Source organism: Phalacrocorax carbo, chromosome 4 (genome assembly GCF_963921805.1).
Source record: "Phalacrocorax carbo chromosome 4, bPhaCar2.1, whole genome shotgun sequence".
NCBI classification, from domain to species: Eukaryota; Metazoa; Chordata; class Aves; order Suliformes; family Phalacrocoracidae; genus Phalacrocorax; species Phalacrocorax carbo.
Window position 1 is genome coordinate 47,949,000 of NC_087516.1, and position 27,228 is coordinate 47,976,227.

The 27,228-nt window shown below is 40.6% G+C and overlaps 1 protein-coding gene and 1 long non-coding RNA gene across 3 annotated transcripts in view; one reads left to right on the forward strand and one right to left on the reverse strand.

Moving 5' to 3' along the window:
- The window catches only part of GUCY1A1 (guanylate cyclase 1 soluble subunit alpha 1), a 32,462-nt gene extending 12,049 nt beyond the window's left edge, over window positions 1-20,413 (reverse strand). Inside the window, exons 1-2 of the mRNA XM_064449822.1 lie at window positions 20,264-20,413; window positions 2,511-2,916 (exon numbers count right to left, since the gene is read on the reverse strand). Coding sequence (XP_064305892.1) covers window positions 2,511-2,759 — 249 coding nt within the window. The 5' untranslated portion in view covers window positions 2,760-2,916; window positions 20,264-20,413. The remainder of the gene's footprint in view (window positions 1-2,510; window positions 2,917-20,263) is intronic.
- The window catches only part of LOC135313091 (uncharacterized), a 160,463-nt gene that overhangs the window by 20,057 nt on the left and 113,178 nt on the right, over window positions 1-27,228 (forward strand). For both annotated transcript variants that reach the window (XR_010372682.1, XR_010372683.1), the window contains exon 3: window positions 10,602-10,775. This is a non-coding gene — a long non-coding RNA (uncharacterized LOC135313091). The remainder of the gene's footprint in view (window positions 1-10,601; window positions 10,776-27,228) is intronic.

Genomic DNA, 27,228 nt, shown 5'->3' on the forward strand with positions numbered 1-27,228 from the left:
ATTCTGCATTATGCTCAGAGAAAAGCAGTAAAAAGTGGCTTTTCTACCTAGTAACTATTCTTGGAATATTAAGAGTTAAATTATTTTTCACTGCAATTTTCAGAAATGTCAGGATTGAAATTGCAAAAGGTAACAGAGTTTCAAATGCAGCTATACTAGATCAGTATAGCATTCTGTGCTTCAGATTACCTCCTTTTCTGTTTTCAAGACCATAGCATTTCAAGACAATGTTAGAACCATTTATTTTATATTTGTAGAAAAAGAAAAATTTTGGCTATATATGCTGCAAACCCAAATGTCCTCCAGATGAAGATCTAGTCACTGTAGATAACCTTTGTACAGGGTACCATCATAAAAGACCCTTCAGAATATCATGAAGATTTAACTTAATTTATCTTGATCCCATGGTTCCATATGCTTTCTCTAGTTCCTAATTAGATCAGATAGAACACTTTCCAAACATGCATATTTCAAATCGTTGGGGCCAGTAAAGCTTTCTTATGTATGTAGTCTCTGATCATCTGAAACCCAAACTTCCCATAAAGACAGGGTCATGGAATAGTACTATGCTGACGTGACAGAATTTGGCAGTGAGGCTTGCTGTGGCCTGGCTTTTTCCTGATTCTCATTCCCTGAAGAAACTAGTGTTTCCTACTGCATCTTTTACTTTTTGTATTTTCAAAAGGAAAGTTTGCACACCTGAAGAAAATGTCATGTGAAAGAAAAGCAATATATTGCGGAGACTTTTCCCAAGCAAAAATCTAAACTAAATAACTGTTCTGTGATGTATATGAACACGATGTAAATTACATCTGTGTATAAACTGGTACAGTAAATGGAACGCCATCCAATTAATTACTCATCTCTGATCACTGTTGTCTATATTTCTGTAAACACACAAAGAAGCAAATAAAACAATCGCACACACTACATTATATCTCAAATTTAATCGAAAGTTATTCTGGATGCACTATGTCCTGGACTTCCATGCACAACTCACTGTTTTCATGAGGAGTTAATGAATCAGTCGGGGTCATGATGTGGCCCCCTGTTTTGGAGTTTCCAATTGGAAAGAAGATGATGTTAGTCGCTGATGGTTAAGTAAGGCACTATAAAGTATCTAAGCAATGAAAAATATGTTTTTAAACAAATATGTTGGAAAACTGGGACTGGGAAGATGCTTAAGTCTTGACCCCAAATCAGCATGAGAACAGACTACTATACTTGGACAAAGTTCCAATGAACATAACTTGAATCACTGTAAATAGCAGTGACAATAACCTTGAACTTCAGTAGTGCCTGGGGTACATGGTCATAATATCCTTGACTTTACCAAGCTTTTGTCCTAGCTGATGAACCAGCCTATCATAATTATAACAGGCAGCTGCATACATTTATATGACTCTTTAAAGAAAAAAAAAACCCAGTTATTTAATTAAAAGTCCCATCAACAACTATATACTAGAAAAGCAATAAAGCAATCATGACACCGTAGAAAGGGTGCTTTGCCAGTTCATTCATGAGTTAGAAGTCCTTTCCTCTATACGTTTAAAGATCAGTTTAAAGGGATTAACTTCTTCTGGGTAAGTACAGTAGAGGTAAAAGGGGGTCTATCGAAAGTTGATCATGTAGAATTTTAGCAAAAAGGTAATAGGTGAAGAGTTGTGAAAACAGGTCAGCAAATAGACTTAACAAAACTCCAGCACTTTAGTAAAGTACACTGAATGTCCAAGTAATAGAATTCTAATTAATTGCGTATACAGAGTTGGCCATTTGCCATTTATAGTCCCAATATATACCAGTCAGTTCCTTCACACTTTCCACAGAATTTGAGGCAAGCCCAAGTGCTGACTGTTACGGAACTGCATTTTTCACGTTCTTGTTTCAGAGGCAGACCACAGTATTCATCTCCACTCAAGCAAACCACTGTGCATGTACTGTAGCTGTTTTCAGTTGAGGTGAGCGGAGACATAAGAAAACCTTTGTGGTAAACACAGACAGTAACATTTTTTAAAATCGTATGGCAGGAGGCTAGCATCATAGCAGATGAAAACAGCTATTTTAATTTTGTTGTGATAATGACTAATGTACTTAGCAGTATGGATTCAGTTAGGTGAATTGATGAGGTGACCACATAATTTACATAATTAGGTAACAAGGCAGAGTTTCTCTAATTGTATCTCCATCTAAAAAAATTGCTACGGAAACACATGGATTTAAAAGGAATGATTAGAATGATCAGTGAAAGGTTGCAAATACAAGGCAATAAAATAGAGAAATACAGTGGAAGGGATGGTGTGTACAAAACTGATTGTGGCAAAATTGTACCCAGAAGGAATGGAAGAGGATAAAATGAGGATTTAAACTATGCAGAACTAGGTAAGGACACAAACTTTGAAGTCAAAACAACTTTCTAAAGGCTTACGTCTAAAGGCTGGCATAAAATGATTTTTTAATATATATATAATTAAATGCCATTCAAGTATTATCATGATGCAGTATCTCTTTACCTCAGGAAAGATTAGTTTGCAGATGCTTTCAGTTAGTGTGTGCAGGTACACTCTACTTCTGCTCGTTTTCCTTTGTGGAAGGTTTCCTTGGGCATCTTTTTCATGGACTTCTTTGCAGATAGGCAAAGCTGCTCGAGAGCTGTTTTCTGTGCAGTCCTTGTCATGTTCCTCAGGAATGTGACTTTGAGTCAGTAAGGAGAAAGGACATTCCCCTGTGATCTTCAAGTCTTTCAGTTTTGTACAGAACATACTGTACAGTGTCTCTGTCTTGAGATTAAGACTACTTGGCTTTGAGTTCAATAGTTCTGTTTACTAACAAGAGCAGAAGATGCCAGAATAGTAGATAAGGCAACCGCTGTGGAAGATTATTAGTAGCTATAAATCGCCACAGGAAAAACTGCGTGCCCTACAAAACAGGAAGAAAGAAAAGAGAATTAAAAAATTTATTTTCTCTTTCAAATTCCTATGCTGTGCCAGTTTTATCGTGTGTGCGTTAAAGTAATGGCTTTTCTAGGGCCTTGCTCAGGAAAACACTTAAGCTCATGTGCCATTTTAAGCATGCAATCCCTACTGACTTCAGTGCTTTGGGTAATTAAACTTGCGTGCATGGTTAAGTTCTTCGCTGACTTGGGGCTCTAGTGATTAAGGCAGAGGATTTGTTTTATCTGATATATCTTTGGTCACAGTATGGATGAGGTTTCTGAAAGGGTAGAGAACAGAATTCTGATGAGAAAACCTTTTTGATTCTTCATAAGCAGCTATCAAAAACTACCTGACGCGGCACAATGAAACTGATTTGTTATGTATACTTAAATCCCAAGACATCTTTTTTGTAACCGAGAATTGTTAGCAATGCAATTCTGGAACAGCAAACCTTCCAAGACCAAAGGTTACTGCCGTGTATAAAAGCCACTGACTGGTGAGAACTAACATCATGGGAATTCGACCACATAACTGAGGTTGCTCGGAAACACCAGGGGATCTTTATGCTTTTGAAGGTGCTATCTTTCAAACAACATATTTTAAAAAAAAGGGCTGAGCTTTTCATTTTAGTAATTGTTCCCTGTTTGTAACATTTATTTCCGTTGGACTTAATCTGAAAAAGGCTCTTCGCTTAAGGGCTTCATTTTCTATTGACTGTTTCTCATTGAATCAGATCCTCTCATCCTCCTGTAATACTCCAACAAGGTAATCCTCGAGAGCTTTGGGGGACTCTGGAAGCAGCTGAAGTATTACATTTGTCTCTCTGGAGATACAGTACAATAACTATTACTTTCAGAGGCACTATGGCTTTAATCAGCCCGTGCGCCACACTGCTTATCTCTGTCCCTGAGACACCCAAAGGGCTTTTAGGGTCACACAGCAACTGTACCAGGGTTAAAAATAACTAATTCCCTGATACAGGTTATCAGCTGCTTCTTTTGAAACAGCTGGAATGAATGGCACAGCAGTGGAGTGCTGCAGACGCGGCACAAGTGGCACGGACAAGAGGAGAAACAAGCAGAAGCTACTTTGGCTGGACCTGCTGCTGAAAAAAAGTATTTGGCAGAAAAGGCCCTTTTAAAGCATGCCGCAATACCAGTGGTGTCAGGCCAGCTTCTAGGGGACATTTATCAAAATTATTAAAGTATTATTTTAAGAATCAATAAACACAATGCTAAGAACAAGAGGCTGAAGTATGTTTACATAATGTTCTATATTTCTGATTTCTGTTTTTACATAGGAACTCATTTGTTTCTACTCAATGGATATCGGTAATGCTTTATTTTTTATTGCTGAATACTGTTGTGTAGCAAATGAGGCCATGAAAAATTTCAAGCAAGAACCACACCCTCAATGCATAAATATACGTAATACTTTTCTTTATAATGTAAGCATTGTTAAATATATGTAAAAGTATTTTTATTCAGGAGCCATTACATAACCTTGTATTACTTTACTAAAAAAGAAAAGGAGAAAAGAACCACCTTTTTTGTGGTTAGACTGATCTGTGTACCAAAGTAAACTGTTAAGTAAAATAGTAACATAAATATATACCTGCACCATCGTAGAAGATTAAAAAACGGTATGGTTTTGAGGGATCTTATATACTCATGTGCTTTGCTGAATTTCGGCCTTCAATCTCAAGATAAATCTGGAATTTATAAAATCACACTACTAAAACTTTTAAAATCAAGTATACCACCATTTTCGATGAAAAAAAATCTGAAATACATTTTTTCTCAAAAATGTATAAAAAACATTTAAAACATCTCCCAGTGAATGTAATACTGCATTTATATGTGCTGCTATTTAAGAAAAAACAAAAGAAAGACTGAATTAATGGTTACATTAGATACCAACAAATATTTACTGCATTTGCACTAAACAAGAACAAAGGAAGTGAATGACCTTCAGCAATTACCAAGAGTTTTGATAGGTTTTTTCTTCCTGCTGGTGAAACTATTTCTCTGTTTTTAGAAGACAATAGTCTCGAATTATGTGGGGGTTCACTTCCACACTAGCATATTGTATTTTAATTAAATTACATTTGATTTGGTAGCAAAAATATCCAGGCAGGTAGAATCAGCACTGTGGGAGAAGTGATGCCATTATTTTACACCTGGAAAATCTGAAGTCTCCAGAAGCTGCTAAGTGCGAAGGAGAGGTCCCAGAAAACGATCATGGGCCAGAACGCATTCAGGTGCAAAATGGGCACTGATGTGAAGGTCCCTGAGTTGACAAAGCTTCTGGACATGCAGCTACAGTGTCTGCTGCTTCATTTTGCGATGCAGCCTGCCATCCTTTGTGCTGCCGGACACCCACATTCAGCTTCTTCCTGCCCTGGTGGGGACTGGAATCTGTGCCCTTGCTCTGAACGTGACCTTGGGCTCCTGCCAAATGCTACTTATAACAAAATCATCATTGGTTTGCAAGAAAGTGGGGATCCATGATGTTTCTAGTAATAATACTGTTGTACAAAACCGATGTCATTAATGTACAGATCTTTAAATTCCAAATAATGATCACACAGTTCCTAAAGAAAGCTTCCTGCAGAACTATTTTCTAAGTATCTGGAAGTTCTTCTTTTCCCAGAAACAAATGGGATGGCCCTTTGATAACATATATCCCAGTTCAAAACCAGTATCAACTTAATAGGCACAACAATTTTCAAGCAGTGACCAAGTGAAGACTCTTCCTGACCTCTGCAATGACAAGACCCCCTAAATCACATCTTTAAAGAAACAAAGGGTAAAACCTAATTCCATGGCATTTCAGATGATTCAAATACTGAAAAAAGCCATGCATATACTCAGTCTTCATTTATTAAAACATCAAGTTTGCATCTGGTAACGTAAGTGCATCTTGCACTTAATGTAACTAAAATTCAGAAAAAATCTGCTGTGTTATGGGAAAACCTGTCTCACTCAAATGGTAGTTAGTGGTTTTAAAGGTCTGACAGGAGAAACATAATGAATTGCCAGTGTAGAGTTTACAGAAGGAATTTCAGCGGTATAACGGACCTTAAAAAGGTATGAGAAGGATGATGGCACACATCACAGGTTAAGTCAAATGACTGCAGATGTGTTTCAAGAACGAGGAACACCATCCCTCCCATTGCTCATAACATATAAAGACTTTTTCTGACCATAACAAAAAAATAAGAAACATGGGAAAAGCTTCTGGGTTTAATTCGTCTCCAACCATGCTTTGAGACAGCTCATCCCAGGGGAACAGCAACATTTAATGTGAATTCTCCATCTCTGCCGTATTAATTGCTGTCATATTTACCTTGGCAAGCAAATTGAAAATTAAAATTAAATTATCTGCTGCAAGATCGAACTATAAGCAACCGATTTATTCCATGTCTGGCTGAATGCAACATGGCACTGTGCCACTCAGAAAAATGAAGATGACTTTACATAGTATAGTCACAGCACCAGAATAACTTAACAGTACTCAAATGCTCTGTGCAAACATTTCATTGTATATTTACATCTATACTTGTTTTATAGCCAAAATGCCTTTCTGTATGCTTGTTTGTACTAGTTGCTTCTGAATATTTTCCTCTGCTAAAACATCTCCTGGACAATCCCATGAAATGCAGTGCAATGAATTAATCATACAGTAAAACTCCCTAATATTAACACAGCCATTTGTAAGAATTAAGCAATACCACTTGTTAACAGTAGCTAAAGGTGATTTATAATCTTAGCGTATGGACATGGGACAAAAACTAGAAGCAATATTAAATACTTTTTTCTTATTATAAGCAGTCCTTTGCTCAGAGTAAGACAGAATATGGTATTATGCTATAATGTCACGTTTTTTATTTTTAATCATATATGTCACTTTGTTAGATGAACTGCTGCATGTTTAGCAAGAATTTAAAAAAAATATAGTTTGTTTTGCAGCAGTCAGAAGATAGCACTGGCTGGATCTAACTTTCTCCAGCATGAGAGCAATTGCAGCACTTGCAGGAGCTCAGTGTGGTCTTGGAGCCATTTCCTCAACAGAAGCAGCTGCTAACTTCTGTCTGGCTTTTATGTCAGACCAAGGCTTGCCATTCCCAATCAGCTCTAATCTCTGTGGGATTCAGAAATCACCGCCTTTCGCCCCTTGCCGATCAGCAGACCTCTGCACAGAGCAAGGCAGGATCTATTACCTTCACGCACAGGCAAAAACCAAATCAGCTTCTAGCAAACCAGGTTAGTACCCATCACCCTATCAGGAGCAGCTCATTGTGGATTCAGCTGTTGTGCCTGTCAGCAGACAAACACAGGGAAAATAACAAAATCCTATCATTTCGTCTTATTGATCTTAAGTGCAATATCCGCGCTTTACTTTTTCTACTTCAGCTGCTGTGTGTAGCAACAGAGTCAAAGCCCTGGCAATTTGTCCATTTCCAAGAATTTTAAGGAGGCTTCTAAAATACTCAGAGAAAATTGCTCAAGTCTGCATCCATATATAAGTTTATATTTTAAGAAGTCAAAGTAAGCATTTATTAGTTTTATTAAATCACGTACAAATAAGTAAGCATTCTTTGGCTGCTTCATTGTTAATTTAAACACATTCAGAGTGAACACACCTTCAAAGCATTGATTTGTTTGGGTGTTGCTGCTTTGGAGAGCACAGATGTAAGTAACTGGAGGAGACAGGCAAATCTGTTTACAAACTCCTAAGCGGTAGTGCATCATACCTAATAGAAAACTGCTGATTGTTGACTTGGGTAGAAGACATCTTGGAAAAGATACATCCTTGTGAAGAGGAGTGAGATGTTTTCCTACATCTCCCCAGTCAGAGACTCACCCATCAACTGAAATTTGAGGTTGCCTTATTTACCCCTTTCCAGTAATTTGGTCCTGTCGTTAACACAGTAAACACATTTGCTAACCTACCTGGGGATAACTGTGTCATTACACAAGAATAATTTAAAAACCGTATTATGTGTAACTTGCATATTAGGTGACATGCAGACTAGGTATAGGATTTGTAAATCTACGGCAGCAACGCAAACATAATTAAAATATTAATCAGACCAAAGTGCATGGAGAATATAACTCATTGAAAAGAAACTTACAAAGCCAAGAGTTGAGCTCTAGGAAATCCCAAATATAGGTGACCATTCAATCCTAAATCATTACTACCTTTGTGTAGTTACGGGCTTTACTTACACTACAAAGTAGTAGCTTTTTTCCCAGCAAGATTCTAGGCCTTTCCACAGCACAGGTTTTTGCTACTTGAACAAGGGCAATAACTGATGAAAAGGTCGTTATCCTCTCTGTAGATCGGGATGAGACATGATATTGGACAGTGGACTTGACAATAATTTACTGGTACCCAAGAAATTACTAGATTCAGCAATCCCAAATTCCACTCTAGCTCTCAAAAGGAACATGCTTTGTCTGGCATTACCTTTTCTGCTTGTTCCCCCAAAACGTCCACCCTTCTGACAAGTCATCCCTAGTTCTGACCTGTCTGTACCCCAGAGCCCTCTAGAGTAGTCTAACCGTTTTTTCTCCAAAGCACTAATTGCCATTGTGTGCAGTGCAAGCCCAGTTCCAGTGTCCTTACTGCCAGATGTAACTCTGTTCGGAGCTATTTCTAAGGGAAGCATACTCAAAACTTTTCTGGAAGTCACAGCATACTTTTGATAGTAAGGAAATACCACAGCACACTCCAGCACTTACCAAACTATCTAGTGAAACTGCAGTGATTACCAAGCTAAGTACAAGGTAGTAAAGCAGCTCTGATAAAATAATACAAGTCATAGCGATCAATTATTATTTTAACAGTCCAAACATTTTAGTAAATCCAAATTCAGTGTTGTGACTCATCCCAGTGACTGTCCTACATGACTGCTTAGGGCAAACTAAAAATCTACACCTTGCTGACAAGAAAGGCTTTCTCCCCACATAATGTGGATTTTCCTTTCTGCCTTTTTTTCCTTATGAACTGCTTTAAGAAACCGAGAAACACAATCGAGTCTTTCCTCTGTGCTCCAAGACGAATGGATTGTGATCTGCGTTTCTGCAACATTAGACAGCTACCAAGCCAGGAGATGAAGAAAATAGTTACCTTTGTTTTCTGGGAAGAAAATAAGTTATCTCCTTTTCCATCTTGTCCCTATTGTAATCAGCAGAAAATAAGTTTCACAGAATACATAAGTAAACTTCAAAACTGCTAATATGTCTCATTGTAAGGTCACCATGAGACTGACATTTCTACTACTTTAAAATATGAGCATTTGTGTAATAACACCAAGCTCTATACCTTGATATAGAAACCAGTGTTCTTGAAGACAGGGAAAAACCCTACCTTTAAAGTACCACTGAATTTCTGATACTGCTTTTGTGACTGACTCATTTCCCTCTAATGGTCTGAAGCAAATCCCTAGATCCAAATATAGCCCTGGGAGAAACCTGGGCTCCAGATGTGAAAGTTATATTGCAGCCACATCTCTGGTTTCAATTAAAGGCACAGGGGGAACCCTAATTACTGCACCCATGTTTTGGCATGTAGCTAAAGGAAGGACTGATTCCCAAATGTTGCTTATAAAATATATGTCATTTTAAGTATCACATGTACTTTCATAGGGTAAATATTTTTCCTACACTAGGACCAAATAACAGGGAGGCATGCTGAGAAGATAGCGTGGGAAAAATACTCTCTTCCTGTGAGTCAAAGCCTATCTGTGAAAACACTCCATAGCAAGCCCAGCAGGCAGCCTCATAGCACCTGATACCCTGCTTCCCCCCTCGCGCTCAGGCGGAAACAGCAGCCCTTGGTTGTGGCACATCCTCGCAGCCTCTCCCCTGGTCCAAAGCATGCCTGGTACCACCAGCGAAGCAACTTACGAGGGAGAGTACCTAGAACTGTCCACGGTTATTCATCTCAAAATCGGTATAACTGCAATGATGTTAACATCGCAGTGTTCTTACCCAAGTCTGAAAGATCAAGGCTTTGCTCCATTACCCAGATAGCATGGTTTTTCTAATTTATCATAGCATTATTTTGCAGTATCTGCTGTTCTTTATTATGTGAGAGATAAAAAGGAGAGAAGGGAGATACAGACAAAATAAAGGAGCAAGGAGGAAAAACCAGAAGAAAGTCGAGAAGGAAGCCTATAGAAGGATATGAGGATTAAAAAATCCATAAGAAAGAAGGAAAACATGGGCAATTAGAACAAAACAATTTGCAAAAGCACAGACAGTTCTCTTACTGACATATTGCTTTTTCTCTGCTACAAATCCACCGAAGTATGGTGGGTAGTTATGCAAATCATTTTTCTGTAACCTGTCAATATATCCAATTTCTAGTTTCAGTGGTTTGCCTCACTAGCATCTAATGGGAGGCAGGGAGTGACATACCTCGTTTTGCTGCATTGTTTAATGAGGTTAGCCTGTGTTAATAAAGAAGTAAAAACTTTCTGGACTTGGACATTTCCTTACGTTGTTTTCTAGTATTTTGTTTTAAACAGCACTGATTTGGAAGCTGAAGACCAGATACACATTGTCACTGATTTAAGATTTCATAGTTTTGCATTTTATTCTTTAAAGATATTTGACTTCTCTTTTATAATACAAGGAACCCCTTTTCTCTCTCCATCAGGCCTTTTGAAATACCAGTTAGTGCTGCACATGCACCTGAGATCCCAGGACAGATGCAATACTTACCTGGCTTCCTTGAAGGCCCTGACCAGTGAGGCAGCATGAAACTGCACTAGTGTCAGCAATTGCCAATAACTGCAAGCCAGACATTCCTCCCACTGTGCCACCACAGAAGGTAAGGAACTCTAAGGGCACTCTGTTCTTAGTTCAAGGTGTGGCAATTTATGCTTCAGTGCTGGGAGTCTTTGGGTTTCAGTCCTCAGGCAAAATGAGCCTTGCTCTAGAGGCTAGGGCTCCAAATGAGAGCATCAGCTGAGGAGAAGCCACAGCAGATAGGCATGTGGAAATGATAGCTGACCAGTGGACATTAAGTGCCAGTCATCCTTGAAATCTGACCCCTGAAGTGGCCCACAAAGACTGGAGAGGATCTTGGCTGTGTTGCCTTTACTGAGGTAATGGGGTCATCTCAGATTTACTTTGTTGAGAACCAAAACTAATATCAAATGTAATTGACAAACATCTTTGTCTCAACGCTTCAGCTTGTGCAATGATAGATAAACTACCCAGATATCACAACACTCACTCTTAGTGTAGGAGCTGTCCCACACCAAAGGCCTTTCAAGTACTATTTCCCACCAAATTGTTAAAGAACAACCACTCTGTATGAGCTGTTTTCTAAATCTGTAAAATGCGTCTCCACCACTGAACACCTGTTTTTTCATTATATTATGAAACCTCATTCATTTCAAAAACGGGGCCAGATAATAGGATATCTCCAACTTGCTGTGTTGCATACTGGTGCTGTGAATACTATCTCCAAGCCAGCACAGAAAACAGTTCTGCTGTTTCATAGGTGAAAAGGCAGGGACACTGGACAGTGAATTGTGGGTGAAAACATAAAATTCATATTCTGGCCCTAGCAAGTACATGCGTACTCAGAGGAGTACTCGGAGGTTTTGAATGTCATTTACGTATTATCCTGAGAAGAAATGCTCCTTTGATGGGAAAGTTAAATTTATTGTCAACTGGGTTCTTGATAAAATAAATCCTGTAACAATCAATAGGTTCCACCTCTGTGTTTGTGTATGTGCACAGAAAGAGGATGCTGCATAGCAAGTTCCACCTTTTTCTAGAAATGTATGAAATTCCATGATGAAAAGGCTGAGAGACCAAGCGTATAGTTGGGGCAGAGGGAGGGAATGAGAGACATGAGTGCCTAGAGGGTATAACCAGAGACGTAAGTTTAAGGATAAAGAAAGGTAGTATCTCTTTCATGAAGAATTTCCTGCCAAGGTGAAGACAATGTTTTTTTAAGCCTTTTGGTATTCTGGAGCAACCAGAAGCATCATGAATCTTGCGGAGTATGCACTCTTGGCAGGTGAAAAAAACACAGGGAGAAAAGAAAGTTTGCTGCACTGTGTATGGTCTTTCTTTACACAGGGTCAGAAACCTTTGACGCTTCTGCTTACAGTTAAGGTCATGCTCAAAATTCAAAACATTTTCTTCTAATATTTGTACCTGGCAAGTTCAAACAAGACAAAAGCGCTAACTTTACAAGTATCCTGTGATAATGAAGAGATTAAGTTCTTACAGAATCACAAGTACCTTTGCAGCATATTCATGCTGTAAACCTTTGCTCTGGGTTCTCAGCTCTGTTTATAACAGGCATCTAAACCCCCCGCTGCTTATAATATATTAAATTGCCAACAGGATTGCATTCCTAAGTCATGCAGCTTCTTTGTGGAAAGACAGAGTATGAAACGTAAGTTTAGCATTAAAGATCTGAATGCATTTATTAATATTTTACTAAAGATTATGAGTGTTTTCCATCGTTGTGGAGTAACAGTTGGGAAAGAAAACAGTGATGATGTGTTATATAAATACTTGCATAAACCACATTTTTTTCCTGCATGTTTATTCCAGCATTAGATAAATCAGCCATTTACACTACAGCACATTACAGCAACTGCAATAAAATCTAACTGTATTTTTTAAAAATACATCAACCCCATTAGGTGCTTTTCTGCCACTACTAGTCTCATTTCAGTTTATCTTATTTTCTCCCTATTCAAATTTAGTGCTAACAAAAATCTGCCCACAACATGGTCAGGGATGGATGTTCTTTTTTAGCTTTCGCTACATGTAAATCATAATCCTGTATTTCATCAGTACTCCTTGTTCTTCACTGCTTCAAAGCCTATTTGAAAAGATACTTTTACCTCTTAATTCCCCTCTATCTATGATATAAACATATTTTTGCTTAGAACTCAGTATTGCTTAGAACTGCAAATTATCTTCAAAGAGGAAAGGAAGAAAAGTGGAAGGAAAATATCACAAACCCACATTTCATATACTATATTAATCAACAGTTTAAAACATTTTTTACTGCTATTTGCTAGTGCCAGTCTCTAATCTTCTAAGAGAATAATTATTCTGTCATGATGGCCACCACTATCACCTCCTGCATGTTATAGCTGCACACGTCAAACTTTGACTAAGCCGTGACTCTGTTGGGTCTCAAATTGTTATTGTCAATGGCTTTTTCCACATACAGCTGATTATCATGCTGCATCTCTCGCAGACCTGGAGCATGCGACATGCAAAGTAAATGCCAAGCTGATCTAAGTTGATACTAATTTTCAGATCAGCTGTAGAATTTCAGTGTCATACTACAAATGTAGACTCTACCTCATGAGCCCATCAAAATTTTTTGCAAGCCATGCCTAACTTGCGACTGAAAGAATGATCTTCCCTATGCTATTTCATTGCCACCACAGAACCAAATGTGTTTGTCTTGAGATGGAACTATCACATTACCTTTTAGCATTCATGCAGCCCACCATTCGGTCAGAGAGGTTCCTGCTTGGTCAACATGCGAAAACTCTTATGGAGCCTTTGCTTAAACTGAAATACTGGCATTTAACCTTCTGTCCAGTGAGTTCATCCTTGGGCAGGTTGCTCAGCAGAGAAATTGTGCCAGTGTTATCTTGCATTTTGCTTTTTCTCTATCGCTGTTGCTAGGTATATTATTTATTTTAGCCTCCCAGAAGGCCCAAATTAAGATCAGGGCCATAAATAAATATACAGTAAAAGATGATGTTTGATCCGAAGGGTTTGCCGACTGAATAACTAAGACAGAAAAATGGGATATGAAAGGAAGCGTTATGATGCACCTTTTAGAAGTGGGGAAATAAGGCATGCTGGAGACCACAAAAGAAACACTGCAGCTGAGCTAAAAGGTGAATCCAAATCTCTTGAACAGAGTTGCACAGGGCTTTTTTTTTTGGCCAGGGGGTTAGTAGATCTGAGTGTTTTACAAGTTGGGTCAAACCTTATAAAAATTTGCAGCCAGATTTTAAAAATAAAAATGGTATTGAAACACTTGCACATTTCTACAAGTGAAATTCAAATAGATTTTGCAGGTAGGATTCATAAAAGGGTGTAGGTGCTATACATAAAACCAGAGCAATGAAGGTGTCCTCACCCTGTAGCTTCATGCCTAACACACACCGAGTTTAACTTCATCCCTCATTTCTGAAGGCTCTGTAATTGCTTATAGGAAAGGCATTTCCTCTTGGCTGGCTTTATTAATACCATGCAACCTGTTTGGGAAGCTTTAACTGCATCAAAATATGCATTTAAGTCAAACTAAAATTAACTGTACGTATTCCCGTCATGGTTTCCTGAAGTTTTTAAGAAAAAAAAGATCAGTTCCACATTGACCAAAAGCCTTGCTAAGTTTCTTCAGCCCCAAGACTATCCTTCCCTTCATACTATTCTTCCCATATGGAAATTCTAAAATCCTACCTCTAAATATGCCTTGTCAGTTCTATGGACTAATGGCTATATTTTCACCAAAATTTGAACAGTTTATCAATCCACCAAATATTTTTTTCAACACGAGGCCAGTGGTTTTGCACTCTCAGCTTGCCAGTGCAAACAGACACCTATGAAGACAATTCTGGCAAAAAGAAGAAAAAGGAAATTTAAAGTTAGATTGATGCATGCTTTCTCCAAAGACATGGAAATTTTGCCATTTTTAGCAGTGCTATTTAAAACAGGAACTGCAGTGTGTATTTTAGGCTCCAGGGTGCCTGCAGTCAGGACTAGGGAGCCACACATCTATTAATATAAGCAGACACCCCTCCCTGTTAACCAGAAGACAGCAACTGGGTATATTGTCTTGTGTTTTCACATCATAGAAATAATTACAAGCAAATGCAAAATCCCAGTTTTTCCAAGCCACAGCCTGGAAATCTTGCTGAGGTGTTCCTCCGTTGCAGTCAGCCTTTTACTATTTTGCTAATGGTCTTTCGTGTGTGAACAGTTTCTGTATTTGCCGAGGAAGGAAATCAGCTTTCCCTGAGCAACTTTTGTCAGTCCCCAGCTGTATCAGGTGCCAAGTGAAATGCAAGGTTAAAATGAAATTAAATACACGTTTACCTTGGTCAGCATTAGAAAGGCAGTCATCACACTCATGTCTAATATACCACAGAGAAACCTGATTCTGCAATCTCAAAAATAACTGTGCTATTATTCATTACAACCGGCGAGTTTAGCCGCAGCTACTGTATGCGGCATCACAGAAACCAGAAGTTTTACCACACCCTCTGGAACTGATGACATTCTAGAATTACACCAGGAGGATTCCCACAAAATATATTTTCCTCGGAAGAGTGATATATATTTTTGTTCTGAATACCTTAGAATGGGGCTCAGGAAGAGATTCGCTTTATAAATGTGTGCTTCGTTCAATTTCCATTTGTGGAGGAGAAAATAAAGGATTTTAGCACATTGCCTTATAATAAGACATTTTTACTCACACTGAAACATCTGGATGACTTGCATGGGATATTCCTTGCGACTCTCTTAACACAAATAGCTGTCTAAGGGCTAGATTCCACAATGCTTGATAACATCTTTGGAACTGGTTCCAGCCTCCTCCATGATGATGCACACACCCTGCTTTCTAGATTACAACCCACACAATTAAAGCTCTCTTCCCGAGCCACTGCATGCCTGACCTATTTTCTGTATGGTCTTAGCTGAAACAATCAATGGGCATAGCCATGCGTAAAGTGCAAGGCATAGCCAAACAGTCCCAAGAGAGGGTTTCAGACAGCTCTGTGCCCCATAGCCCTGTGCTGGGATGCAAGTCGTCAGGCATTTTTCCCCTTGCCCTAGGGCAGAGAAAAAGTGGCCTTGGCACTCAAGCAGGGACAGCATAGCGTTCGGTTCACATTCGGGCAGATACATATGCATAGGAGGTACACACATGGGGTCTCGTGAAAGAAGTACCCCCTCAGAGATAATACATGTGGTCACAGCTTGGTTATCATCTAGGCTTAGTGTGCTGACGGTTGCTGGTGCTGACTTGCATGAGGAGGTGGCTTGTTTGAATACTTCTACTAGCAGGGGACTGTTCTCTTGGAACAGCTACTTTCTAGTATGAATATGCATGAGAAAATCAATTCACAAGTTGGCTTTAAGTAATACAAAGGAACTAATTTAAGGAGTCAGAGAAGTAAAATCAAGAATAATGGCTACCACAATACTGCTGAGTTCAAGGAGCAGGGAGGGTGCCTACAAGTAGCGGTGAGTGTCTGAACTATGGAAGGGGGCATTTCAGTCAAATGAGAACATTAGTTAAAATACCCTGCAGTTAAATGTGAAAGCAGTAATATTCTTAGCAAGGGCATTGATTCCACTCAACAAAACTATCATAAAACAGGAAATATGAATGAAAAATAAGTGGAAGTAAATATCACAAAGGACTATACTCTGATAGGGTGAGATTCTCCCAAAGGTTGATGGCCTGTGGAAGCCCTAAAGCTCGAATTTACTTGAGCTCTGAAGCAATGAACAGGACTTGGTGAGGCCTCTCTATGGTGAAGTAAAATTAATCCCTGGAGAGCATATTTGCTCTGACCTAACTGACAGCAGTGAAACCTGCACTCCCACGAAAAAGGAGTCGGTGTCAGCTTGCTCTGGACTCCTCATCTACAAAAATAAATAAGGCTCCTGTATAAGCCACAGGCCATAAATGAGGAGCCAAAATGGCAAGGAAACACCAGCACTGGCCTAAGAGTGGTATCACCTGAGCATGACAACCAAAAAGCTGGGAGAACAGCATGTTACCAAATGAGTAGCAATCAATACCCGTGTTACAAGTAAAAGGCTTCATTGGAGATATTAGCACGGTCTTTTCAGTTGTGGATCTATAAGCAAAAACCTTATTAAAAACCTGCTATTTCTAGCAAATTTTGCTGCCTTTATTAAAAAAAATTCAATGTTTACACCCTAGCCAGAAGCCCTAGCCCATTTACGCACATGCTTAAATCCTATTGCAATTTTAAAATTAGATAAATACTGCTATTCTGTCCTAAACAGCATGGCTTTCTTGAACAAAGACTTCTGCCCTGAACACTGACTTAAAAATATACTGTCTGTTCAATGATAAACCTGAACCTCTACTCCTGGTACAACTAGTCATGCGAGACTTGCTGAATATATATCATATATATTAAAGCCATATCTCAGATGCTCAAAACATGCTGAAAAGAATATTCAAAGTAATGTCAAATAGGAGACTTGGTTTAATTTAATTTTCAAGTGCTAAAAATCTTAATTGCAATGCTAAGCATCTAAATAAATGCAGTGAATTTTAATAAACACTTAATAACACTTTCATAAATAGACAATAAAGATTTTTAAGAAGGAAATAATACAAAATGTGCAAGGAATTCCAGCAAAGAAAGTTTAATGGCAGCTCTCTACAGCTCAATTTTCATTTGCTAATACAATGTGCAAGCTGAAATGTAATGATTTCTAAATATAATTACAACAAAATTCCTTAAAACATATCCTGTAGTTTCCCATAACTATTTTAAAGACCTCTTTTTACCTATACTGAACTTTTCTTAAATTAATAAGTTTGTGTAAAAAAAGGAAACTCACTGCTTGTCTACAGAGTAGATACAAAATATGGCCAATACCTTCTAATACATATTTCCTTGTTGATAATTTAGAACGTTGTGCCTGTTTCCTTAGATTATTGCGGTGCTTGGTTTTAATTTTTTTTAACTAAGATATCATTTACAACATCTTTGGGTTTAACAACTCATTTCAGTTAAAAGGAAAATAGCTGTATTTGCTACGAACTCTACCTTGGCTTCTTGGATTGCTTATTTGGAGTCTCAGTAATTCTATTAGAATTTCAAACAAATGGCATTTATCCTCATAATGGCTGTGATTTCATGTTATTACATGACATAACCAAGTTTCGACTGCTACTGATGCTTTGAGTATTGTATTTTATTATAAACTCTTACTTATGTTTTGATTTCACTATGGGATCTGTTTTGAAACAGACTGTCATAGAATGGCTAAAGACAGATTTTTTAGAGAAAGCATTAATCAATAAGACAAATATACAAGATTATACAAGTACAAAAAGTACTTACTTTTATGGACATGGTATTAAAGACTAACCTTGACTTCTCATTTTTAACATTTCATTGAAAAATGAATCTAACGATTTAAGTGAATACTCAGCAAGTGAACCAGTGGTGAGCCATTTTATTGATAACGTCAAAAAAGGGTAAAAAACCCACTGTAGAACTAAATTCCTTACTTTCTTGTCCGATGTTTGCCTCATGATCTTGCACTGTCGTGACTCATAATAGCTGCAAGCTACGTGACATACAACTAAGAGATCTCAAGATGTGATTTCCGTCTCTCTCCTTCCTTACTTTTTCCTGCCTGCTTTAGATCAGCAGGATTTCAGCAATTGCTTTTCTCTTCTGAGGATGTGGAGCGTAAAGTCTTTTCCATCACTGTTACAGTATTCCTCGTGCTTCCTCACAATCACCTAGTTCATGTAAGGCTGCTGCTATTGGCAAAGCAAAGAGAATAGTCACCAGAGCTGCAGAACGTATGGCCATATGTAGCGCCCGGAGCAACACGATCCAAGCAAGAAACTTCTCTGCAATAAAGAGAACTTCCCATGCTTGCATTTGTCACATATTTGCATGCATTCTCTGGTTGCTTAAATTGCTTAAATTCTCTGATTAATTATGTAAAACAACCTGTTACTGGAATCTCTTCCTAGCATGGGCTGTCACCACCTTTTGTTCCTAACCCTAGAAAAGCAGCAGACCCATTTAGGGGATTTAAAGTGTACGCTTCCTTGCGCCTACTTTCTGTAGTTTGGAAACAAATCATCTTAATCGTAACTACAAGAAAAGGGAGTTGCTCCATTGGGAGTTTTGTCTTAGGAAAAACTCTAAGAGTAGAAAATTTCCAAATAAGTAAAACACTTTGTTCTATTCGCAGCAAAATAATTAAACTCCTCCACTTGTTACGAAAAATTGCTCCGTTACGTTTCTCTGTAACTGAACTCTGAGACTTCACAATGGAAAATCTGAGTGAACAGAAATTTCCTTTCTCCTACTAGTCTTTCAACTACCAAAAGTCTTACCATTTCTCTTCAGAGCAACCCGTATGCAGCACAGCGTAACCTGTGGTCCACTGAAGGTGCATAGCCCAAATACAGCATTACAAACAGCTCACTTCACCATAATAGTCAATTTTAGTAATACTGCATCCTGGCCTAGGACTTTTTTTCCTGTTGATTCCAACTCAGAAAGCCATCTCACCACGTACACACAATAAGTGACCAGCTCTGAGAATAGAGCCATTTTAGGAGCAGCATTAGATGGAGCTTGAGAGAGTACATAAGGTGTATAAATGGACTCCTTTGGATCCGAGAGAAAAACTTTTCAAGTGTCTCATGTTTGTACATAGAGATGATTTTATAAAGGGGCTACTAGGCCTAGGCTAGTAATGGTTGCTGAACTTGAGCCACAGGCACAACTCTGTCCACTCAGAAAAGGAATTACAAGCCTCAAGTCTTGAAAAAAAAAAAACCCAGAAAGAATAGTGGAGCAAAGAAAATCGACTGAAAAGGCAAACAGTCAATCATAATGAATACAACAGAGTTTGGGCTTTCGTTTATTCTTCCTAGAAGAAAAATAACTGGAATAACAAAAGCAAAAACGAAGTTATTGTTAGAAAATCAAGAATGCGATGAAATATCAGGCTTGTGTCTAATTCTTGAAGTGCAATGATACGAATTACTCCGAAAAAACAGATAAGAAACCTTACCCAGGTACAATGCGGTAAAACTAGTCGGAATGGGTTTAATTAGCTTGACGGGCGCGAGCAGCGAGCAAATTCTTAGAAAGCCTGACAGCGCACAAAGGCCGCCCGAGTACCCGTCGCGGCGCAGCACCTCAGCCCGCTCCCGCATCGCTTCCAGCCCCGAACCGCTACATGTTTCGCTCAGGACCGTATTTGGCTCGGGGCACGGTGCAAACGGGGCTCGGGGTGCCGAGGGGAGGGGGCTTCCCGCGCCGCTCGCCCCCCACCCCCCTCCGCCGCCCGACCCCGGGGCTCAGCCCAACGCCGCGCGGCCGGGGGAGAGACCGGGACCCGGCCCCGGCCCCGCGCGCCCCGCTCCCCGCCGGCCCGGCCCGGCGCCCCGGCCCGGCCCAGCGCTGTCCAGGGTCCCCGCCGCCCCGCTCCGCTCCGCTCCGCCCCGCCCCGCTCCGCTCCGCGCCCCGCTCCGCGCCCCGCTCCGCGCCCCGGGCGCGGCTCACTCACCACGGCGCGGGGCCCCCGCGGCCGCGCAGCCCCGCGGAGGGGCTCTGGGCAGGCGCCGCTGCCGCTCCCCGCGGCCGCAAAGGTGTATTTGGGGAGCGGGCGCGGCGCGGCGGCGGGGCCGCCCGGGCGGGCGGCGGGCGGGGGACCGGCGGGAGGGGCTTCCCTGCGGGGCCAATCAGGGCCGGGGCGGGCGGTGGCGGCGGCGGCGGCGGCGGCGGCGGCGGGGGGGGCCCGGGGGTGCGGCGGGGGCGCGGGGGAGGCGCGCTGCCCCCGGCCGCCCCGCGCCGCCCCGCGCCGCCCCGCTCCGCCGCCCGGCCAGGCCGCCGCCAGCCGCCCCCCGCCGAGCGCCGGCGGCGCGGCCTGGGCTGGAGGCGCGGGGCTTCAGGCGGGCTGCGGGAGGGGCACGTGTCGCCCTCCCGCCACACGCCGCCCCCTCGGGGGTGCGCGTCGCCCCGTCGTCGCGCGGCGCCGCGCGGGTTTAGGTGTCGGGAAATGGCAGTTCGCGCGGAGCCTGCTCGCAGCTGCCGCGCGAGGAGGAACCGGCGTCGCCAGGGGCTGCCCGACGTTGTGGGTCCCCACGGCCCCTCCGCGCAAGCATCCTCCCCGATACTCGGCGGCGTGGAAATCGTGTGCTGCCGTATTCGCTTTATTTGCACGTTTTCTACCACGGCTTTGATTTAGTTGTTGCTAGCGATATTCTCTGCTATCTATAGCATACACAGTTCTACTGTAGCTTTGGAGTGCCACCATTATAACTAATATATTACAACTAATAGCTGAGCAGTGACAGAAAGGAATATACCTTTCCCTTACAATACCTTCCCAAATAAGCACAGAAAAGAAGAATGGTTCAAACGACTCAGAATATTGGATAGTCAAGCTCAATTTAGGACACAGGTTCATCAAGCGCCCTTTATAAAGATGCCCAGGTCTGAAATCATACCCTTGATTCTCGCACGTCACCGTTGAAACAGAACGGCAACCGCCCAATTTTCAAATCCTGACAAAAGCCATAGCATATTCATAGTATTTTCAGTGTGGAAACGTTGGATGGTTTTTGGAAGTCCAGGGCCAGAATTTTGTTGGACTTGGAGAATTAACAGTGACTGACCTCGCGGGAGGATTGGTTGCCTTATCAAGTCACAAGGAAGCAAGCAGAAGTTTTCACTAAGAAAAACAGCTGTTGTAAGCCGAAGGGTGAGTTTGGAGGCGCACCGTACCCACACGGCGAGAGTATCGCTTCTTGTAGCTCACTGTTGCAGCTTAACAAGCTAGTGTGGAAGAGAGAGTTGAAATCAACCAAAACAAAAGCAGCACGTCTCCAAGTAGTTTTGAACCGAGCAGCTTTGCACAAGAGAGGGTGAATGTTTTGTTGCCTCCTTGACTGTCAGAACTGAAAAAAAAATGGTTTAATAAATGTATCTGCTTCACACCATGCTTCCCTCCCTGTGGTGTTAAAAGAAGAGAAACCTGTCAGCTAAAGAGCTGATGAATTCCTTCAACCACCAGTTAGTCAGCTGAAAACAGTCTGCCAAAGCCCATTTCTGAAGTTATTGACAGGCAACTGTGAAGCTTAATTGAGTGCTAAATAGCCTAGGACATTGTGTACCTCATAGAATTACCGTATTAATAGATAATGTATTGATGCAGTCTCTTGCCTTCAGAAACAAAGATCAGTCTCAAGGCAAGGCGTGGTCTTGCTAAGGTTTGCCCTCACCTGCAACTACCCTAACTCTTGCTGTTCAGTCCCACTTTTCTTGCCTCAGGGAACCAGCTTTTTCTGTTAAAAAAAAATAAAAATAAAAAAATAAAGCAAGCAGAACCAGCTTCTGAGCAACTGATGTAAATTAATTCCATTATCAAGTTTCTGTACCAAAAAGGAGTAAGAGCTTCTGTTGCACGGAGAACGCCTATTCCAGGATGCGCTGTGCAAATTTAGATATGGTGATCGCTGCAGTGTAAACCTGCAGTACCCAGTGCGACAAATTAATGCTAGGCAAGAAAGGCGAATTTGGACATTCGGTGAGTACCTGGATCACCAGCACCCAAAGGTCTCACAGAGTTCTTGAAAATCTGCTGTTCGTCCCTATCCCATCAATCACAATATGCATACTGGTAGGGACTTGCAAACTTGCACCAGATAAAAAACAAAGAAAACATTATGTGTAAGACCTGTGCAGTAAGTATTTGGAAAAAGAAAATAATATTTCAAATTATATTAATTGAAATATTAACATAAGGCAGGATTCATTTTGCTGTAGCCATTGAAAAGTTAGTTCTTTAAACAAAACTAGATTAGAAAAAATTCTCCCATAAGATCCTACAAATACCAAAAAGATGCCATGCTTCCATCAAGAAACATGCCACACTTAAAAGTGGCTACATTTTCTTCAGTTTCTTCTTTAAATTAAAGGTGTCCTTTTGACCAATAAAATAGAAAGATTATATTATATATAATGATGTTAGGATGTATGTATAATCAAATATAAGGGCATCATAACTCAGCACATAATTAGCACTCCTAAACTGCCACTTACTGGCATCTGCTGTTTTTAAATCAAGCTCTCAGAAATCAGATGTCTTCAAAGAAGCACCTCTCAAATTTATCATCTCCCCCGTGGCAGCTGAAATTTCTGAAAATACAGAAAGCCGCAGCCCAGAGCTGTGGTGCTGAGCAGCTGATGGCTCAGCCTTGACGGCTTCAGGCACCAGCACTGTAGGACCGGAGACGCTGGCAGATCACAGAACAGCAGAAAGGCTGAGGTTGGAAGGACCCTCTGGACTTCAGCTAGTGCAACCCTGCTGCTCAAAGCAGGGTCAACTAGGGCATGTTGTTCAGGGCAGTGTCCAGTCAGGCTTTTAGTGTCTCCAAGGATGAGAACTCTACAACCTCTGTAGGCAACATGTTGCAGTATTTGACAACCCTTACAGCAAAAAAAGTTTTTTTCCTCTGTTTACAGAAATTTCATGTGTTTCAATTTGTGCCCACAGCCTCCTGTCTTTGCACAGGATGCCACTGAGAAGAGTCCACCTCCCTCTTCTTTGCTCTCCCATCAGATATACATACACGAGGATAAGATCTCCCTGAGCCTCCTCTTCTCTAGGCCGAACAGTCACAGCTGTCTCCACCTCTCCTCATACGTCAGGTGCCGCTGTCCCTTAATCACCTTAGCAGCCCTTTGCTGGACTTGCTACGTAAGTCCATGTCACTCTCGTGCTGGGGAGCCCGGACCTAGACCCAACACCCCAGATGTGTTTCACCAGTGCTGAGTAGAAGGGAAGCATTACCTCCCTCCACCCGCTGGCTGTGCTTTTCCTAATGCAGGCCATATAATGATTATTGCAGCCCAAATGATATTATTTGCATTTATCACTGACACTAGAAATAGCATTGTTGCAACTCTGCACTGCTCCGCTTCAGCTAGTGGTCCATTTGGCTGTAGTGCTATGCTTATTTAGGTTTTCAGCTTTTCAATCCAATCTGGTCAACCAGAGTCCCCATGGACTCCCTGGCTCTGTTCACCTCCAGTTTGTGGGCTCCTGAACCCAGGAGTGATGGGGCTACGCTACGATGTGTCTTTTTTCAAGGCATGGGCAGACTTAATTCTTGCCTTAACTATAATGCTTGGCTTTGTAGCTTTGGGTTGCGTTTTGGTGTTTTTCATCATGTTTCTTGATTGTAATTGTGTTTTCTACTCCGCTCCATAATGATACATTTTCAGTATTGCCATTCAGTGACATTTATTGGCGACTCACATGAGGAACACATTAGCTTTTCATTCCAGTGCAGAGGAGGTGCATGTGACACAGAAAGGTGACAGTCACCTGATCCACGGCACTAGTAATTAAATTAGGTTTTACAGAGCCAGAAATGACAATTTTTCCTGAAGGCAGATGAGAATTTGAAAACCTGAAAAAAATTTTATCATACACTGTATCTTTTTAAGAGCATTCTAAGATCATCCTAAGTGCCAAAAGGTGTGCTGACAACTGAAGAGTCAATTTAATTTTGCACCATCTAAAATATATCTGAACTGAGATTAACTGTGGGCTTTGGATACCTCTGCCACCTGGTTAGTGTTCTTTCATTGCTTCACCACTTCTTGCTATAGGGAGTTGAAAACACTGGAAAACATACTACCACTGATGTGCCTGAAGGCGTCTACTGGATGGACTTCTTATTAAAATTATATCAAATTCAGAGGAGGTTTCAGTGGTTTATCCACATCTAGCTCAATTTTTCCTTTTCTGAACAACGTTAAATCATCTCAGTTAGAAATTACTTGTCCTTAAGGCTCATAAATACCTTCTTCAGGAACATGTATCCTGCTGTTTCGAAATATACCACATTTCAAAAGGGCACCAATGTTAAAATGCTTTCCCTTTGCCCTTTTCCACTGAAAGACTCCTTTTCAAATGCTACATGTTATATTCTTACTGTTACTCAGCTTTGGTCAGTCAGACCTGAGTATTTATCAGGAGTAATGTCTACATTTTTACCACAGAAAATTTTGTGCAGAGTTTCAAGCCTGCCTTGAAGAAGGGTTTTGTTTCAGTGAATGAATAAAAGCACAGGTTGCCCCATTCTTTCACAGACTTCATACACATGTGAGCAAGCTGTCCTGAAGCACCAGGTTTCTGAGGATCGAAAGCATTTTTGTTGCTGTTGCAAGTTTTCTTGGTAAACTGCTGTTTCCTGAAGGGCAGGTTGGATTTACTGCGTGCCCTCTGACAACGTGTCTGTATCTTGTATTGAGAGACAATTTTGTGAAGTTCTTATGGTGATTTACCCTGGAGAGTCACAGAAATATTACGAAGGTTCTAGCAGCAGCGACAGATAAATAGGATTCTCAGCCTTCATCTTCATTGGGAGTTACAGGTAGTCAGACTTCCTGTGGAAACATCTTCCTGCCCGTTGGATTTGCTTTCTCACCCAGCATTCTTATTTTCATTTGGAAGATGAGTGTAATGCTTGTTTGTACTGATCAATACTAATGCCTCTTTTTAGACAAGGGTGCAGTGCTACTTGGCTAGAGCATAAATTTATTTCATTTCTGCAGACATATTTAGGAAGCTCTCAACTTAAATATGAGTTCCAGCTTTGGTAATTGCAAACCCTTTGCATCCTCCTCTAATTTAAATTGTTATGGCATCCTTCCTGTCCTGAGCGAGTTGTTATGAAATCTTTGTCATGCGTTCTACTAAACATTGGCTATGCCTATGCCGTGCGATCCGGAATCGTTTTTCAGCTCCCTGCTCCAGGTGTGTGCCCCGGCGACACCCTGACTTTGTCTTGGGCAAGCTTTGCAAATGCATTCTTTTCCATTATGCCTTGACTTCCATTCAAAGGAAGCCTAGGCAGGCAGGAAAGCAGCTGCAGAGCGTTCCCAAAGGGAGCGCAGAGCTCAGGGAATTAGGAGTGCAGGGAGCAAACACCAGAAAGTGCATTACGCTGCAATGAGTTTTAGCCTTTTTCACATGTTATCTTCAGATTGGTGAATTGATTCCTGTAGGTACAGGAATTCAAGTCTAACAAAAGTTTGGGTACTTCTTGATATATAAGAAACTTGATAAATAAGTACTAGATTATTCATCTATTCAATGCATTTCTTACAGCTAGGAAAGACACGGCTATATTAGACAGTGGTGAAAAACTTGTGCTGACAATGTAGCCATTCCAAACTGATTTCCCTGCTATTTAACAGCCTTTTGCTGATACTGCCAGTGTTTCTAAACTGCTCTGTTTTGAGGAATGTTTGGTTTATGTACTGTAGTCCACTGCCGTAATGGCAGGCTTTCTTCACAGTCTCTGAATATCAGCTTAATTCAGCTGGTAAAATGATGTGAGATGAGAAAAACCCGTGCACAATTTGGCGATCACATCTGAGGCATTGATTTTATCTGCTGTCTTAGCATTATTGAAAATAAGAGCAAGTATTCTTGTGCATAACAGTAGTTCTCATTCAATATTTCAATCTCTGATGTTCTAAATTAGATGAAGTTGCATAATTACATCATTATAAAAATTACACATTCACTTTTTGTTAAGGAGATTCTGTTTCCATTGTGTCATGTACAATGGGTTACAGTCATTTTTTACATGTTTGGATGGTACGAGAGTACAAATATATGCTAAGATCCAACTTTCTATACACATAATCTCTCAATTTTCTATAGATATAATTGCTTATGAAAACATTCTTGAGCGAATTCATGAAGCTTCTCTTCTGGATGCTGTTTTGCAAACATCTGGATCCACTTTTGATTTTGTGGGAAACTATCATGAGTAGTTAAAGGGACTTTATACCCAAAATCCTTTTGTGTCAAAAGAAAATGGAACACAGTACTGAATCATCATCACTGAGAAAGCAAGAGCATTGTTTGCAAATAAAATTAGGTTGACCTCCATTTTGCAAATGCTGGGTTGGGTAGATAAAGGTTTCGCTTTTATTCTAATTACCTACCATGGCAAACACCTACTGACTTTACTGTAAACAAGGTAGGGTTTCTTTTTTTTTTTGGTGTTTGTCCCTGGATCGTTTTAGTTTTAAACCTGTTAGCTTGGTTAACATGGAGTTAAAATGAACAGGCTACTTACAGAGCAAAGGTATTATCAACAGAATCTAGCCCTCAGCAGCTGTTACTGAATTCAGGAGATTTTGATTGGGCTCATCATGCTGCAAAGAATTGATTGGAGTTGACTTTCTAATTCACCAGAAAAAGCCTGCAAACCCCCTCCCCACCCTATTAAACTGTGTTGTTTAATTTTAGTAAATGCAAATAAATCCTGAGTTACAGTGACCTCATTAACCTCAATTCATCTAGTCAGAGAAATCATGGACAGAAAATGTAAACCTAGCTCAAAATTAGTATGGAGAAAAAAAAATAATAATTTAGTCTTTTTCCAGGTAATTATTTTTGAATAAAATAGAAAAATACCAAAGAAGGAACCTCTCTCTCACACG